Source organism: Ursus maritimus, unplaced genomic scaffold, assembly GCF_017311325.1.
Source record: "Ursus maritimus isolate PB19 unplaced genomic scaffold, ASM1731132v1 scaffold_24, whole genome shotgun sequence".
NCBI lineage: Eukaryota > Metazoa > Chordata > Mammalia > Carnivora > Ursidae > Ursus > Ursus maritimus.
Window position 1 is genome coordinate 1720242 of NW_024424897.1, and position 15463 is coordinate 1735704.

The 15463-nt window shown below is 64.0% G+C and overlaps 2 protein-coding genes across 13 annotated transcripts; one reads left to right on the forward strand and one right to left on the reverse strand.

The window, feature by feature from the left end:
* Positions 1-2940: 2940 nt before the first annotated feature.
* NDUFAF8 (NADH:ubiquinone oxidoreductase complex assembly factor 8) lies at positions 2941-5430 on the reverse strand. 10 transcript variants are annotated; one of them, XR_005837299.1, is made up of 4 exons: positions 5266-5430; positions 4889-5110; positions 3299-4075; positions 3060-3202 (listed from the first exon to the last, which is right to left on the reverse strand). XR_005837299.1 is itself a non-coding variant. In XM_040640044.1 (3 exons), exons 1-3 carry the CDS (start codon positions 5347-5349, stop codon positions 3173-3175), a joined length of 225 nt encoding a protein of 74 aa, XP_040495978.1. In that variant the 5' UTR covers positions 5350-5425; the 3' UTR covers positions 2941-3172. The 10 variants fall into 10 exon arrangements, 9 of the variants coding, with proteins under 9 accessions (XP_040495978.1, XP_040495976.1, XP_040495974.1 ...); XM_040640044.1 differs by lacking the exon at positions 3299-4075 and having other exon boundaries at positions 2941-3202; positions 5000-5110; positions 5266-5425; XM_040640042.1 differs by lacking the exon at positions 3299-4075 and having other exon boundaries at positions 2941-3202; positions 5000-5106; positions 5266-5418.
* Positions 5431-5676: 246 nt separating this feature from the next.
* Positions 5677-15457, forward strand: TEPSIN (TEPSIN adaptor related protein complex 4 accessory protein). Of its 3 annotated transcripts, none has more exons than XM_040640046.1 (13): positions 5677-5759; positions 6751-6823; positions 7121-7212; positions 7353-7446; positions 9509-9576; positions 9764-9842; positions 9997-10068; positions 10955-11164; positions 12168-12345; positions 12453-12569; positions 12646-12724; positions 12963-13097; positions 14140-15457. In XM_040640046.1, exons 1-13 carry the CDS (start codon positions 5712-5714, stop codon positions 14686-14688), a joined length of 1794 nt encoding a protein of 597 aa, XP_040495980.1. In that variant the 5' UTR covers positions 5677-5711; the 3' UTR covers positions 14689-15457. The 3 variants fall into 3 exon arrangements, with proteins under 3 accessions (XP_040495980.1, XP_040495982.1, XP_040495983.1); XM_040640048.1 differs by having other exon boundaries at positions 12456-12569; XM_040640049.1 differs by having other exon boundaries at positions 10955-11149.
* The last annotated feature ends 6 nt before the right edge of the window (positions 15458-15463 follow it).

A 15463-nucleotide genomic window follows, 5' to 3' on the forward strand; every position in this document is an offset into this window, starting at 1 on the left:
AGACCTCAAAGTCCAGGCTGGTTCTGACCTCAGGAGGAGACGGCGGGATGCGGCTCCTGCGGCAGGGGGGGACCTGGCCCCAAGGGACAGGGTCATCATCAGCTTTAACCCTCTCCCAGATGTGCAGGTCAACGACCTCCGCAGCGCACTAGAGACCCAGCTCCACCAGGCCGCGGGGGGCGCTTTACGGGTGGTCCACGGCCGCCAGGTGAAGCAGCTGGCTGGGGCCCCAGAGGAACCCTGAGCAGCCACTAGCGACCGCCGTCCTCCTGGTCAGCGGGTCTCACGCAGCCACGCTGGGGCCACGTGGGCACGGAGTTAGAGGTCACACTGTGGCTGGGGGCCTGAAAGGCCTCTCAGCATGGCCTCACTGTCCAGACGGCCTGTGCCTTCTCCATCCCGCATCTTAAACTTGTCCGAGTGACTGAGCTCACCAGGACTCAGACGATGCAGCGTCCGGTTGGACCTTGGGAGCGGCTGGCCGGGGAGCGCGGCCCCGACGCGGACGCGGGCCACCGTGAGGGCCCACCATGCACCAGACTCCCGCTGTCTCTAAACGGTCGTTGTGAATGTGATGCCCCGAGCGTCGCGGAGAACCGTAATGAACTGCCTCCACGCAGCGGCTTGGTGGACGCACTTTCGTGTCTGCGGGGCATGGGGCCGGGGCTGCGGGCGTCCCGGGGGTCAGAAGGCTGCCCGAGTGTGCACCCGCCTCTTCCCTTGTCACGCTCCCTCTGCTTTCCCAAACTATAAAGTTGTTTTACGAGTCAGAAACGTCACGCTGTCTGGTCCGTGCAGCCAGTGTGGAGCTGTGCCGGTGGTCGTGAAAGGACGTCTGCTGACCAGACCTCAGGGTGGCCCCGAAAAGACCCTGTGAGCAGCTGGGTGGCGTTTGTGGTGTTCTGTTTTCAAGGAACAGGAGAGCCGGTGGTCACCCCCTGGCCCCCGGGCCGGTGGGCAGGTGTAACCGTGGTGGGCTGCCCATCTGCAAGCCCAGGGCTCATGCCAGCTCTGTTCCCGAGCTCTGAGGGCGGGTGTGCGCCAGACCCTGCCGCCAGGGGCCCTGGGCGTGGCTGCTGGCGGACCGCTGGCCAGAGGTGCCCGGGCACGTGAAGGACCACAGCTGCCGTCACGGCAGCTCCAGCCATGGCGTCTGGCCTCGACTTCCCCTGTGCCTTTGAAATTACATTTATTGTTTATCGTATTTCCTGCGTCCTCAGACGGCCTGACGACTAGAAACGAGTAACGAAAGGCAGAGCTGGTTTCTCCTGACCCCAGGGGCCGGTGCTGGGGGGACAGGAGCAGACGGGCACTGCTCCTGCAGCGGAAAGCCCCTGAGAAAGGAGGATGGGTCTTGGGGTGCTTCCTGTGCTTAAGTAAAAACAATTCCAAACAAACCATACTCAGTGGGAAAACGCCTTCTGGACATTTCCCTAGACTGGAACTCCGTTTGTTAATAAATTTTTAGAGTGGGTTCTATTTCTGGGTGTATTTACTTGGGTGTCTTACCTTGACCCAAGTTTCAGGTCTTCCGGAGGTCAGGGCATCCTCCTGCCATCTGCAAGGTCATGTCCTCCTCAGAACGGGGCACCCAGTCCCGCTCCCCCAAACACTCGGGGTCCTCGTCCCAGTTCACACACTCCCAGCCTCCCCAGCCTGCAGCCCCTCAGGGAACCCGGGACTTCGGGGTGGGGTCACCTTGCCAGAACCACAGGTGGTTTGGCTTCTGACCACAGACTTCTGGCGCCAAGACCGGCAGGTGCAGTGAGCGGTCCAGCCGGAGCCGCAGCAAGCACGGCCGTCCGCGGGCGACCTTCCTTGTGGGCAGCTGCCCTGGGCGACTGGGCTAGGATCTTACCTACGAGGGCTCCCGTTCTAGGGCAGGGTCGGGAAGCCCGGACGGGCCGGTGGGAGCCAGGCCCCGAGAGTCCAGATGCTGCCCGAGGACTGAGGTGACGATCCAGAGGCACGTGAGGGTTGTATGTGATGGTGCAGCTGCAGGAACGGCCACATCCAGACACCAGTTCTGGGGCATTTCCCTCAGAAACGTGGTCTTGAAGATGGCGTGAGTTTGGGGAAGCCCGAAAGCAAGGATAAAGGCCAAGGAACTTGGAAGGGAGTTTGGTGTGTGGCCCGAAGGGGAGGGACACAGGAGGCTGGAGAACTGGGAAGGGGCCTGGAGCCATTGTGCCCAGCAGAGACCCACCGAGGCTGCCGAAAAAAGAGTGGAGAGACTGAGGGTCTGGAGAAGCCACCCTTGGAGCTGGGTGAGGGAGGAGCATCGGGGTGAAGAGCGCTCGGCTCCCAGGCCTGCCCTTTCCTGCTCCGGCCCTTGGTGTGTGTGGGGTCAGGGTGCAGACCGCCCCCCCATCACTGCATGGATGCTGGACTCTGGCAGGCCGGGGTGACCACGTCCCTCGGAGGGGCTCCTGGAGCACTGTCCCCAAGTGTCCAGCGGGCGGCGCTCCAGACCTGAGGACTCCTTGAGCTGTGCACACACCTGTGTATGTGTATGTGTGCACGGGCAAGATGCTGCATCCGATTTCATTCTCAGGTCGAGGGGCTGGGGTGGGGGACAGGGAAAGTCAGGAGGGCTTGGGCTCTGACCTGAGGGGGCGGCAGAAGGGCAGGTGCCCCACAGTGTCACTACCGCTGGGCTCCTCAGCCAGACCCTCCCTGGGCCGGCTGGTGCCTCTAGAAGGGCAGCCCCCTCCTTTCTTGCCTTTAAGTCTAGAAAAACCACCTGAGGTGGCTCCCCTACCCGTGGCTCTTTTTCTCGTGGCTCTGGTACGTCCTGTAAACTGCTAGCTACGTCTGGTGGCTCTGTTAAGTTCAGATAAGCTATTCTGGATGAAAATTCTTTAAAAGGTGAGAATCCTGAGCAGCGTGTCGGAGCGCGGCCGGCACACACTCTGCATACAACACAACGGGGCTCTTGCGTGGTCTGTCACGGTCTTTATTGTCGCTTCATTGTGTCTTACTCTAACCCAAATCGTCACACACACACGATGCACGAAAACCAACTCGCCCTCTGCCCACAACTCGCCCTGACATGCCCTCTGTCCTTTCAGCTCTAAAACCCTCAGATGTTTTAGACGTTTGTCCTTGGGGCCGTCAGCACCAGGCGCCTGGCTCTGCTCCCTCGGGCACGTGCTGCGCTGGCTCGTCCATCCTAAAGGCCTCCCCTCAGGGTCTTCTTGGCCTGGAAGAGAAAGGATTTGGTATGAACGAGTAAAGTTAGATGAGACCGCAGAACAAGACCACCCCACCAAATGCTGCCTGGCAGCAAACGCCTTACCGAGAGTCTGGCCACGGACGCCAGCCGGCATGGATGCGTGGCAGGGGGCTCGGCTCCTCGACGCTGCCACAGGCCAAGGGGCTCTATCTGCTCCGCGGCAGTGTGCCCCCGAAGCCGCACCCCCCTGGACCAAGCACTGCAGACAAACCCCCCAACACGCACACGCACACCACGCTCGGTGGTTGAGAGGCAGAGGGCACTTCTCATAGAGAACACTGCGGTGAAGCACCGAAACACCTGTTCCCCGGGACAGCTGGCTGGACAGGAGCCCATCGCCCTTTCTGCCTCCTCACGGACTCCCCACAAGTGCCGTGGACTACAGCAGAACAGGCAAAAACGCGCTCCTCCATGCAAGTCCTCGTGGTGAGAAACACTCAAGCACCTAGTTCCCGGGCCGCAGTTCAGTCGTCTTCCGTGAACAGCTCCAGCACGCGGGGCGCACACCGTGGGGACGTCTTTATGTGATCGCCGCAAAGGCGAGTAAAGATGCCTGTTGACAGGTAACTCCTAACCACAAAACGTGGTACAGAAAGACCTGTGTGTAACTGACACGTCTGATCCATGTCTTACACGTAAATTCTTCCAAGCGGTAACCCCTCGTCCCCCGGGGAGGGCTGTAAAACAAGGAAGCCGCCCAGAGGACAGCTGCGACCCTGGGTGAACGGCCCAAGTCAGATTGGAGGCTGGTGACGAGGGATGACTGGCGGCGGGGGCAGGACGAGGCCAGAGTGTCTCGGCCGTTGTAATCACCAGGGAGCTCGTGTGCCCGCGTGTGTCGGATGCGGGTGGCGGCCGTGGCGGGCGCACGGAAGCGCCCTATAAGTCCGAGGGGGAAGGCCGCTCGTGCACTGTCCTCTCCCTGGAGAAGCAGCCAAGCCACAGCCAGCCACTCCACTCAGGATGATCGCGGAACGTCAGGGAATGGCCTCAGGTTCCCTGATTGCTGCCGAGCTCACCCAGCTGCCCAGTCTGCTATCCAGTTCTCTGCACCAGCAGCTCCGGAGAACACATCTGGTCACTGGCGTCACGGCCCAACCCAGACCCACTGGATCAGGGCACCAGGCCAGGACCTGCATCGCAGGCAGTCCCCTCCTCATGCCACCTGGAACCCCCATCCAGGTTCCCTGGGCGTGTCTGCATCTCCTCCAAACCCACTTGCTCCATACACTGTGATTCTTCACTTCTGCTGGGGCTGGCGATATGCACAGACTTTCACTGGCTCGGCATCCGATCCGACGGGGATCAGAATCTGATGCCTCAGAAACAGAAGGGAGCGGTGAGAGTCCGACCGTTCCCACCACGGCCCACTCCGGGGCCAGCGAGGGCTGACCAGCCCAGGAGAGGGACCTGCTGATTCCCCTCCCACCCTCGCGGCGGTCGGGGGTGCCCTCAGGCCCGGGGCTGTCACCGCGCGCACAGCACACCCGAGGGGCCCTAATCACCCGGGAAGCTAAGACCGCAGGTGCCGAGGCGCCCGGGGTTCGTCTGGACACTACGGCCCGGCCACGGCACCATACGGACTTATAGGGCGGTTCCGCGCGCCCGCCACGGCCGCCACCCGCATCCGACACACGCGAGCTCCGCGGCGCCCGGCACCGAACGCACGGCAAGGGAAAGCAGGCCGGCGGTCCAGCGCGGGTCCCGCTGTCCCTCCCTAAGGTGGGGCTGGCAAGGGAGAGAGCAGGGGAGGCGCACACCTACCGCCGCAGCGAAGCAGCTCCGCAGGGCCTCGAACTCCTGCGCACAGAGGTCCTTCGTCAGGCGGCCGCCTGGGGTCGTGGACGCCTGCACGCACCTGCCGTAGGCTGCTGCCTGGGGGCGGGTGTGGAAGGCGAGGATCGCGGCGGCCCCCGCGCCCGCCGGCCACCCGGGGCAGACCCCGCCCGCGCCCCGCCCCGTCGGTCACCGCCCCACCCGCGCAGGCCCTTCCTGTCCCGTAGGCACTGCCCCGCCCGGCAACTCCTCACCTCGGCCCCACAGGCCGCTAGGCGTTCGGGGAAGGCGCGGAGGCGGCCTCGCACGCGCCCCCACACCGCTCCGTTCCCCGACATGAGAGGCTCCTCCTGGCACCCATGGGCGCCGCCATCTTAGGTCCATCCTCTTCCGGCGCCCTGCGGCTCGATAGGCGCTTCTTCCGCCCGCGGCCTTCCCTGCGCTTCTTGACTGGCCAGGCTTCCCCAGCCCCCGCCCCTCTTCCGGGACGGTGCCCGATCTCCCCGAGCTCTGCAAGTGGCTCCTGGATTTGTCTGTCTTGGATCTGAGACTTCGGATTGGCTCAGGCTCAAGTTGTTTGTCGAAGTCGGCGCCGGGACCCGCCCCACGCGAGCGATTGGCCATCCGGGCCAGGCGCGCTCGGTGATTGGAGGGGGTTCGGGGCCGCGCCCGCGGGCGGGGCCGGAAGGTGACCGGTATCATGGCGGCCACGCCGCCGCTGCGGGACCGTCTGAGCTTCCTGCACCGGGTGAGTGCGGGCGGCCGCGGCCCCACCCAGCGCCCGCTCGGCCCCTGCCGGGGTTTTCTCCCGGGCTCGGCAACTCTGCCGTCCCCCACCGGCCCTCTCCGTCCCCAGGGACGCGGCGTGGACAGGTCACGCCGACCCTGCGTCTGACCCACCGGGGGCAGTGCGGCCCCGGGGACGGAACCCGAACTGGAAAGGCAGCTGGGAGCCCCGGTTTCTGGTTTCTTGCCCAGCCCAAAGCAGCTTTGCAGAAAAACACAGCCCCGGAGAATGTCCCAGATAAACCTAGCCGGACACCCGGGACGTCCCTAGCCCGGGGGAAAGCGCTGAGCTCGGGTCCAGTCCGTGCCAGGAGCACCGAGGGAGGAGTGGGGCTGGGCAGCGTCCGGGCAACTCAGCAGTTGTGTGTGGGTTAGGGTCCCATCCCCGCGCCGGCCGGAGGCGGGCCCTGTCCTTCCTAATCCTTAGCTTCCAGGGGCCTTCAGTCCCTTGAGAAAGACCTCCTGACTTGTAGGAGACCCGGGTTCACAATCGTGAGCCTTTCTCAGGAAGTGCTTCAAGAAGCGGAGGACGGGGCCTGTCGTTGGTGTGCCCAGGACACAAGCGGGTTCTGCTGGCGGCCTTGAGCTCTCTCAGGCAGGTGTTCACGGGGCTGGCCCCTCAGTTCTGTCAGTGCAGAACCTCTACTCTGTGCCGAGGGTTCTACGAGTCTCTCCAGCTCCCTTTTGGGTCTTGGTGGACAAATAGCGCGAGTAGGGCACGTACGCAGCCTCACACGACTTCCAGGCACCTGTCCTTGGGACCCCGGACAGCTGTGATTCAAACTGTAGTCCACAGTAAGCGCCTCAGGGAGTCCACGTGTCCCTGACGTTGTGCGTCCAGCGTCCTCACCGAGATTCACGCTCCCCCCGGTGCGGAACAAGGTGGGAATGGGTGTCTCGGTTTTTAGCCCGGTAATGCTCACTTCTCAGGACTCTCGCTCGCTCCCTTTCAGCTCCCGATTCTCCTGAAGGGAACATCAGATGATGATGTCCCGTGTCCGGGCTACTTGTTTGAGGAGATCGCCAGTATCCTTCGTCGTTACCCACGTGCAGGGCCCTGGAGCAGCTTCTCCTGTCCGGAGGAGGTCCACAGCTCCTTTACTGTAGAGACCAAGTGTGGGTGGGTCCAGAAGCCTCATTACTGACCTTGCAGGGCCCAGGAGGCCCTGGAAGCCCCAAGCTCTGGAAACCGGGACCTGGGGTGGGTGTTTGCGGGAGGACTCATGAGAAGTCCAGTGGCAGGGAGGCCTGGTTCTCTCCCCAGCCAGGCCCTAGTGTGACCTGGGGTCAGCTCGCTCCTTCCCTAACCCAAGCGCCTACCAGAAATCTCCCACGAGTCCCTGGGCAGCAGTCAGTGCCTCCTGGAGTACCTTTTGAACCGTCTGCACAGTGGCTCTGGCCGAGTGAAGCTCAAGGTGAGTCCCTGCACGGCCCCCGCAGACCCTCCCCTGGGTTGGGGCCCCGGCTCCCGCCGGTGGCTGGCAAAGCAGGAGGACGCAGCGAGTGGGTGTAGGCTGCCCTCTGGGCTGTGCTGCCCTGTGTGACTGTCCCCCAGGTGCTGAAGATCCTGCTCCACCTGTGTGGTCACGGCTCCTCGTCTTCCCTGCTCATCCTCAAACGCAACCCCGCCTTCATCCAGGAAGCTGCAGGTACCGGGCACAGGGGAGAGAGCAGCCAGGGTCCCTCAGCCGACCGCCAGAGGCACCCCCCCGCAGCTCCGGTCTTCTCCCCAGCACCCCATACTCCAGCCGCCACCTTCTCTGACCTGCGCCTTCCCCTTTTGGCCCTTGCTGCACCTGCCGCATGGGGCAGAGTGGCTTGTTTCTGCCTGTGTGCCCTGCCAGGCCTTGGCGGCCGAGACCTGTCCTGCCTGTTCTAGTACCTGGCATACCAGAGGCACTCTGCAGGCCTCTGTGCCGTCTCCCATGTCACAGGCTCTGTCTCCTTACCAGGGCTGCTCCTCAGGGCCCGAGACAGGGAGCGCTACGAGCTTCTGCTTCAGAAGGTCTGTGGGAGGCCATCAGGAGGGGTGGGGCTCTGGCCTGTCGTGGTCTAACTCCGTGTCTCACCCCCACCTGCACTCAGGCCAGGGGCTGTCATACATCTTTCTCCCTGACTAGGACTTGGGGGGATGTAGCCTGAGGCCTTCCCCTCAGGTAAAGCAGGAGTTCTGGCCGCTGGTGGTCTCGGGGGCACAGCACCCACAGACCCCACCACACGCAGGGCTTGGCCTTCAGGCAAGAACTGTGCCCACTGAGCTGTCCCTGAGAAGGGAGCACCAGGGAGGGGGACTGAGTGGCTCTTGGCACCTGGTGCTCACCAGGGACCCTCCACAGTTATGCAGCACATCCCACCCGCCAGGTGCTGGGATACCTCCCACACCCCGAGACCACTGTTGGCCCTTCATGGAGGGCAGGGCTGAATGAGGGTAGGCACTCAGGGCCCGGGAGAGCATTACCGCACAAAACCCAGACGCTGCCCCAGGTGTCTGCCGGGGCTTGTGTTTGCCCCAGTGGGCTCCCCAAAACTTGTGCACGGAAACAGCATGCTCGTTGATCTTCGCCGACCAGTGGGTCTCGGCGGGGCCAGCGGCGGCCCGTGCGAGTCATCACGTCTGTCCCCGCCCCTGGAGCGTGGGTGGAGCGGCACAGGACGCGGCAGACAGCGGTTCTCTGTCGGCACCAAAGCCTCTCTCACCATAGGGCGACTACCAGTGAGCAGTCTCAGTCCGCTGTGCTCTGAGTGCCGACCCCGGGAGACCGTGCCACCGGCCGTGGGGAGGTGGGGCTGTGACAACAGGTGGCTCTGGGGCAGGAGGCCCTGCCGAGGACTGCCTCGGCTCACGCAGGAGGGGCCAGGTGCCCTCCCTTGTCCATTGCTGGTTCAGCTTCCGGCCACCAGTCCTGGCTGGGCCCAAGGGCTGATGTGTGCGCACGCTGGGCCATCTGCCAGGGTGGAGACGGGACAGCGCTGGGGGTGGGATGTGACACACGAGACACGTGTGTGACAGAGGAGACAGAGAGAGCCTAGGGTCATTTAATCCTTTCTGAGAAAATCTCATTTGCCACAACTCACAGTTTTTGAAAGATGGAACTTGAAGGCCGTGATAAAGAACGGGGGTCTAATCATCAAGTCCCTGGGAACCGGGGTTTGAATTGGACGAGATTCACTTGTGTCCCCTCTGGGTGGAGAGTGAGTTGAGGGAGGTAGTTAGGCTGCCAGTGCAGGAACTCAGCTGAGAGAGATAGCAGTGGGGTCGGGGAGAGGGGCCCCTCGTCACACTCTGCAGGTTGAATCACAGGCCTGGCTGCCGTGCGCGTGAGCAAGGGGGCAGCCAGGGGCTGCGGGGGTGCGGCCTCCATGGGCCAGGACGGTGGTGTGGCTCTGAGAAGCAGCCTGGGACAGTGGGATGAGGGGATCTAGGGGCTCCCCAGGCTTTGGCCAAGGAGCAGAGGTGTTTTGGGGAGCGGCAGGTCCCCCAGGCTGGTGGCTGCCATAGGAACTTAGACCGGGAAGTGATGTCATGTGGGGGGTTTGAGATCAGACCTGTGCTTCAGGATGTTTACCCGGACCCTGGGCATGCCGGGGTCACCTGCCAGGGGTCAGAGCTCTAGGGGCGCATGGGGGTCTAGGCTGGGATGGGCTGCAGCTCAGCACCCCTGGGGGGTCAGCAGCACGTACTCAGTTCTGTCTCTCTGGCTCTGCCCACAGTGTTCTCAGGGCCTCCAGATCCTCTCCATGGAAACAGCTTGTACCAGAAGGTGCGGGCGGCCGCCCAGGTGAGTCCAGGATTCAGGTCAGTCCCAGGACAGCGACGAACATTTGTCCTTCTCCCGCCACCCCGGGACCCTGGCTCTGCTCCTGCTGCGGGACCAGTTTCCCCGAGCCTGGTCCTCAGAGAACCATGGGGACGGGGGGACAGCAGCCAGACGGCATGCGCTGAGCGTCCTTCTCCTCCTCGTCTAGGACTTGGGGAGCGCCCTGTTCTCTGACAGCTTGTCGCCTCCACCTCCCTCCCAGCCGCCTAGGGCCCTGCCTCCCACAGGTACGTGACCTTGTCTGTCCCTGCCACCGAGTTGTCCCTCTGGGCAGGGCTCGGGGTCCCTTCTCCCCACCTGCCGTCCTTGGCCAGCACGCTGCTCTGTGCAGGGCTGAGGATGGTTGGCCACGCTTGTGGCTGACGTGGGCCTTGCCCGCAGGCATGGGCTCGCAGTCCAGACCCCAGAGCGCTCTCCAGGGCTTCGGCTACAGCAAGGAACGGGGCCACACGGGTGAGTGCTGCGGGGTCTCCCGGGTGCAGGGCTGAGGGAGGGCCTGGCAGCTCAGGCCTGCCAAGGCGTGGAGGGCCGTCTGGCCAGGCTGGTGTGCCTGGCGCCTGCGGTCTTCTCTGCCCGGGCCTGCGGGACAACAAGGCAGGGCGAGTCTCCTTCACCAGCAGGAGAGAAGCCGGGCTGAGCTTCAGCTGCACATGTGGGCGCGCAGCCCCTGGCTCCCTGAAGGGCTGGAGGGCAGAGGGTGCTGGGCCTGGCTGGGACGGAGCAACTTCGAGCGGGCGCGGTGCTGGTCGCGGGTGGAAGCAGCCGGCCCTGTGTGCGGGGCGTGTGCTCGAGGCCTGCCGCGGTGGCCTGTGTGCTACCCGTTCTTGTCACAGCTCTCAGACCCCCCAGTGCTTGGGGAGCACTGACTCCTAAAGCAGGTCTGGCTCAGAGGCCTCGCCTCTTCCTAACACGGGGGTGACGGTGGTTGGTCCCTGTAGGGCACTCGTGGGAAAGGGCATGAGCTGCCGAGGGGATTGAGCTCCAGCGCAAGTGTCACCTCACAAGGTCCCCTGCTCCCACACGGGGCGAGGGGACCGGGGGCATGGTTTCGCCGTAAGCTGTGGAGCGCCCAGGCTCCGTCAGGCCTGGGGATATACCGAAGCAGGATTTCTTGGGAAAGCTTCTGGAAGGACCCAGATCCCTCCTATGGTCTCTGTTCTGAACTACAGCTCAGTTGTCTTCTGGAAAGACCCAGATCCCCCTCATGGTCTCTGCTCTGAACTACAGTTCAGCTCTCCACCTTTCGGGCCCTGAGTGGGAGCAGTGTCTCCTCCTGGGAGATACGGGAGAGCATGGGGACGGGACCAAAGAGGGCTGTCACCCTCTCCCTGTGGCGCAGGTTCTGCGGGCGAAGCCTTCCTCTCCACCATCCAGAAGGCTGCAGAGGTGGTGGCCAATGCTGTGCGCCCCGGGCCTGAGAGCCCTGGCACCCAGAGGTCCCTCCCGCGGGGCGATGCCTACCAGCCTGCCATGACGCCTTCAACCAGCCGTGGTGGCCTGGTTGTTGGGAAGCCGCTGTCCGGAGCCCTCCCAGGTGCCCGAGGAAGTGGTGAGACTCTTCTGGGGGCTCTGGCTTTCCCTGCCAGGGTTTGGGTGCGCAGCCCCTCCCTGTTCTCTGCTGAGGGGAGGGGGACGGTGGGGAGGGAGGGGCAAGACTCCTTTAGTAGCAAGAGCCGCAGGCTCCTGGCTCAGGGAGGGAGCCATCGAGACGCGGGGGAGGAAGGCAGCGTGCCTTGCATGGGGTCGGGGAGCCCCGCTCTGCTGGTCCAGCCACGCCTCAGAGGCGGCATGCTTTCCCATGCTCCCTTGGCCGCGTGGCGCCCCACAGAGCCTTTCACCGACTTGGTGCACGTTTACCGTGGCCTCTACGGTGGTTTCCTTGTCCTATAAAGGTTACGTGGAGCATATGGACTCTGCTTTGCCAGCTTCTTGCCAGTTGCTTGGGGTAGAAACGCAGGTGTGACAGTCCCAAAGGCTCCCTGTGCTCAGATACAGATCTGGGACCCCAGCCCAGCTGCTGCTGGTTCAGCCAGGACAGCAGTGACTCCGGGGCCAGGGCCAGCCCCCACAGCACGCACATCCCACGGGGGGCAGCAGACAGCAGCACAGGTAGATCACAGAGCCGGGTGTGTGGCAAGGAAGGACAGCGGGATGGGCGTCAGGGTGATCTGTGCCTCTGCCTCTAGCAGAGGCTTCTGGGAGTTCGGCTGGCGTGAAGGAAGAACAGCAGGACTTCCTGAGAATTGAGTGCTACCCGGTCAGGCCCTGCACCTCCTGCCACGGGCCGGCACCCCCCTGGCCTTTGGTGCCCGGTGCTGCTGGGTCTGCATGGGCTGGCCTGAGGGCAGGCGTGTCCCGGGCCAGCGGTCCCTGCCCTGAGCCATCCGTGTGAGGGGTGCCCTGCTCTGTCCCTTGTCACCTTGTGCCTGGTGTCTTTCTGGAGCTCAGGCCCTTCCCTGGGTTTCCTGGTCCAGGTGCCCTGGGGAGGGCGGTATGAGGTGGGTCAGAGCCCCCCCTCCCTGCGATCTCACCCCCGGTCTTGTCTCTCACAGTCCTGAGACCCCAGCCTGGCCAGGCTGGAGGGGGCTGGGACGAGACAGACAGCAGCTCCAGCTCCCAGACTTCCTCCCAGGAGAATGGTGACCCGAGCAAGGCCTCGGACTCGGGCAGTCGGTCGGGCAGTGACAGCCCCTCAGCGGCCAGCCAGGCACCCAGTGACCTGGCAGAGCGGTGAGTGGGCACCATAGGGCGTCTTCCTGGTCCTTTTTCGGGTCCCAGCCTGGGTGGAGGCCTGATATGGAGGAGTCTTTCTCCAGCCCTGACCACTGTGTCTCCAGCAGGGTTGAGGCCATGACCCTGAGTGACTGCCAGCAGGAGCAGAGCCTGGTCCAGACCGTGACACGTGGGCCACGTGCCTTTCTGAGCCGAGAGGAGGCACAGTGTTTCATCAAACAGTGAGTCCCCCACCACCCCCGCTCTGGGCCCCCGGCACCCACGCCCGCGCGCCCCTCATGGCTGCCCCTCCTGCAGGTGTGGATTGCTCAACTGCGAGGCCGTGCTGGAGCTGCTGACCCGCCACCTGGACGGGCCCAGCGAGTGCATGCAGATGGTGAGGCCCGGCCCATGGGGCGGGTGCGTGCGGGGGCAGGGGAGTCGGCCGCCGTGGCTAGTGGCCTCCTCAGTGGGGGTCTGCCCTGGGCAGGAGGGGGAGTGAGTATGGGATTCCAGGGGGCCTGCCCCGGGGCTTCCCCAGCTTGGGGCTGCCGTTGGGCCGAGAGGAGGAGGGGAGCTGGTCAAAGGGGCCTCCCTCCTGGGTGGACCCTGCTGACCTTCTGTGTGCCTGGCAGAGAGCCCTGGGCGCCATTGCATCCCTGGGGCGCACCGACCTGCTCTCCCAGGAGCACATCCTGCTTCTCACCCGGCCACGGCTACAGCAGCTCAGTGCAGGCAGTCCCGGACCTGTGACCAACAAGGCCACCAAGGTGGGCAGCAGCCAGGGCACAGACGAGTGGATGAGGGGATGTGTCAGGAGTCCCACATCTGTTCCGTCCAGGCTTTTCCAGCCTTTCCCAGACGTACCTGTACAGCCCTGCTCCTTGCTGTGCGGGACAACTCGCGCCCTTAGAACAGCAGCTGGGGTCCCCGGCTCATGGCATTCCAGGCTCGCTGGCCTCTTTCAGTTCCTGGAACCTGCCAGTTCACCTGCCTTACTGCTCAGTGGCTCTGCTCTGCATGCAGCTCCTCCCCACTTGGCTCAGCTCACAGGCAGCCTCCTGCGGGAAGCCCTCCTTGCTTGCTCAGGTGGACTTATCTTTCTCTTCTCCACCCTGGGTCACAATTCATGGGTCTGTGCTTGGCTCCCAGATCCCTTTCTGGCTCCTGGAGGGTAGCAATGGTTTTGTTCCTCCAGAGTCCCTTTTCCACTCCGCCTGAATGGCGTACAGGCCACCTGACTCTCACTGGGGACCGTCTGGGCAGCGCCCCGCAGCTGGGTCCCGGCACCTCTGCTGTCGGCATCTCTGGCTTCTCCGTTCCTCTGTGGCCACAGAAAACTCAGCTCCTTAGTTGCTCGTCTTTCAGTTGTCCTTCTTCAAAGAATTAGTGACCCAGTGACATATGAGCCCCAGTCATAGTGGGATTTCTGGGGACGAGAAAGCGGGAGGAAGCCTTGTGTGCAGCAGTGGGGAAGGACCAGAGGGTTTAAGGCCCCTTCCTTCCCTCGGCATCTGTGCCAGGTGCTGGCGTGGCACCCGACAAGGGACCATCTCTCCCCAAGCCGGCTCGTCGTGCAGCCAGGTTCACCGACACGCAGACGTCGGCTGTGTAACAGCAGGCGTGGCCGTGGGCGGGTGCAGAGGGCATGGCCAGTGTTGAAGCAGGTGGGGGGATGACAGGAGGGAGGAGGTCTAGGCGGGCAGCCGAGCCGCCTGCTTTCTGGGCAGGGGTGCTTGGGAGGGGGGTGTCTCTGTGTCCCCAGGGGCGCACTGGAACCCTCAAGTCAGTCCTCTTTCCTTCCATGTCCAGATCCTGAGGCACTTTGAAGCTTCCTGCCGACAGCGGACCCCCGCCCGGAGGCCCCCGGCTGAGCCGGGCCCGGCTGCTCTCCACATGGGCCCCTCAGACCTGCTGACCGACGCCATGCCTTTCGCCGGGGGCCAAGCCTTCCTGCAGCCTCTGAATCCCACGCTCTTCTCGCTCCAGGGCTCTGCACTCCCCCCTCCCCTGGATGGCTCTTCCCTCTCAGTCCCCAGGGATGCTGAGGAGGCAGAGACCAGACTGGTGGGTTCCAGAGAGCAGGGGGCCCCATCTGAGTGGAGCCCGTTGGGCACAGGCTCCCCAAAAGGAGCACCAGAACGTAGCCCAGGGCCCAGCAGCTGCCTGCAGAGCCCGGCAGCCAGTAGCGGCCGCAGCTCTTTGTTCACTGGAATGGAGCTGGTGGCTTGTCCCCGCCTGGTGGGGGCCGGGACTGCCACAGAAGAAGCCCCCCAGCCCCCCTGGACGTTGTCACAGAAGGTGGCAGCCAGAGAGCCTCCTGGCCCAGAGCCGTCAGCTTTCCCATTTTTAAACTCATGACCTGGCCAGCCTGAGCCACGCGTGGAGTCCTCGTGGCCTCCGGCCTGTAACTCCCAGGACCCCATGACTTTGTGCTGTTCCGTTTGCCCACAGCCCCCATGTCCCACCAAGGAGTGGTTCCCCTTGGGCATCTGTGGCGGCCCTGCTCTCCCTCCAGCTGCTACCCTTCGCTCACAGAGGACGAGGTGCAGGCCGCTCACCGAGCTGATGGAACAGCCACTCGTCAAGCGTGGGTGATAGGCCAGGAGTCTGCGAGGTAGATGGAGCCAGGTGGCACTGTGCAGAGGAGTCTACGGGGGCCAGCTCCCAACCCAAAGACAGGCTCCCTGTTCTCCTGCAGGAGAAGATGGACCCCCTCACACTGGGCCCTCCTTGTGGGTGTGGTGGCCGCGCAGGGAGAGCCGTGCTGGTTTCTAGGCAGAATTAGGAGCTGGGCGGCTTGTTCAGATAGGCAGCTGGGGGCCTGGACTGCTGGGTCTTCTGCCACGCAGCCGTATGTGTGGCCCCATCTGCAAACAGGCCCCTCTCCCCGTGGCCAGGGGGATGGGCAGGGGGAGCCGTGGGGCAGAAGGCACAGCATGTCCTGCCTGGAGGGGACAGGAGGGGAGGCCTGGCTCCTCAGAGCACACTCACGGGTACCAGGGAGAGGGGCGTCCAGCTCCTCTGTGGGGGACGGGTCAGGAGGAGGCTGAGCCATGGCCATGGCCCTTGCCAAGCTGCTCCCGTTTCCAGGTGACCACCGAGAGGAGGCTGTGGAGCTGCCTCAGTGTCCGCC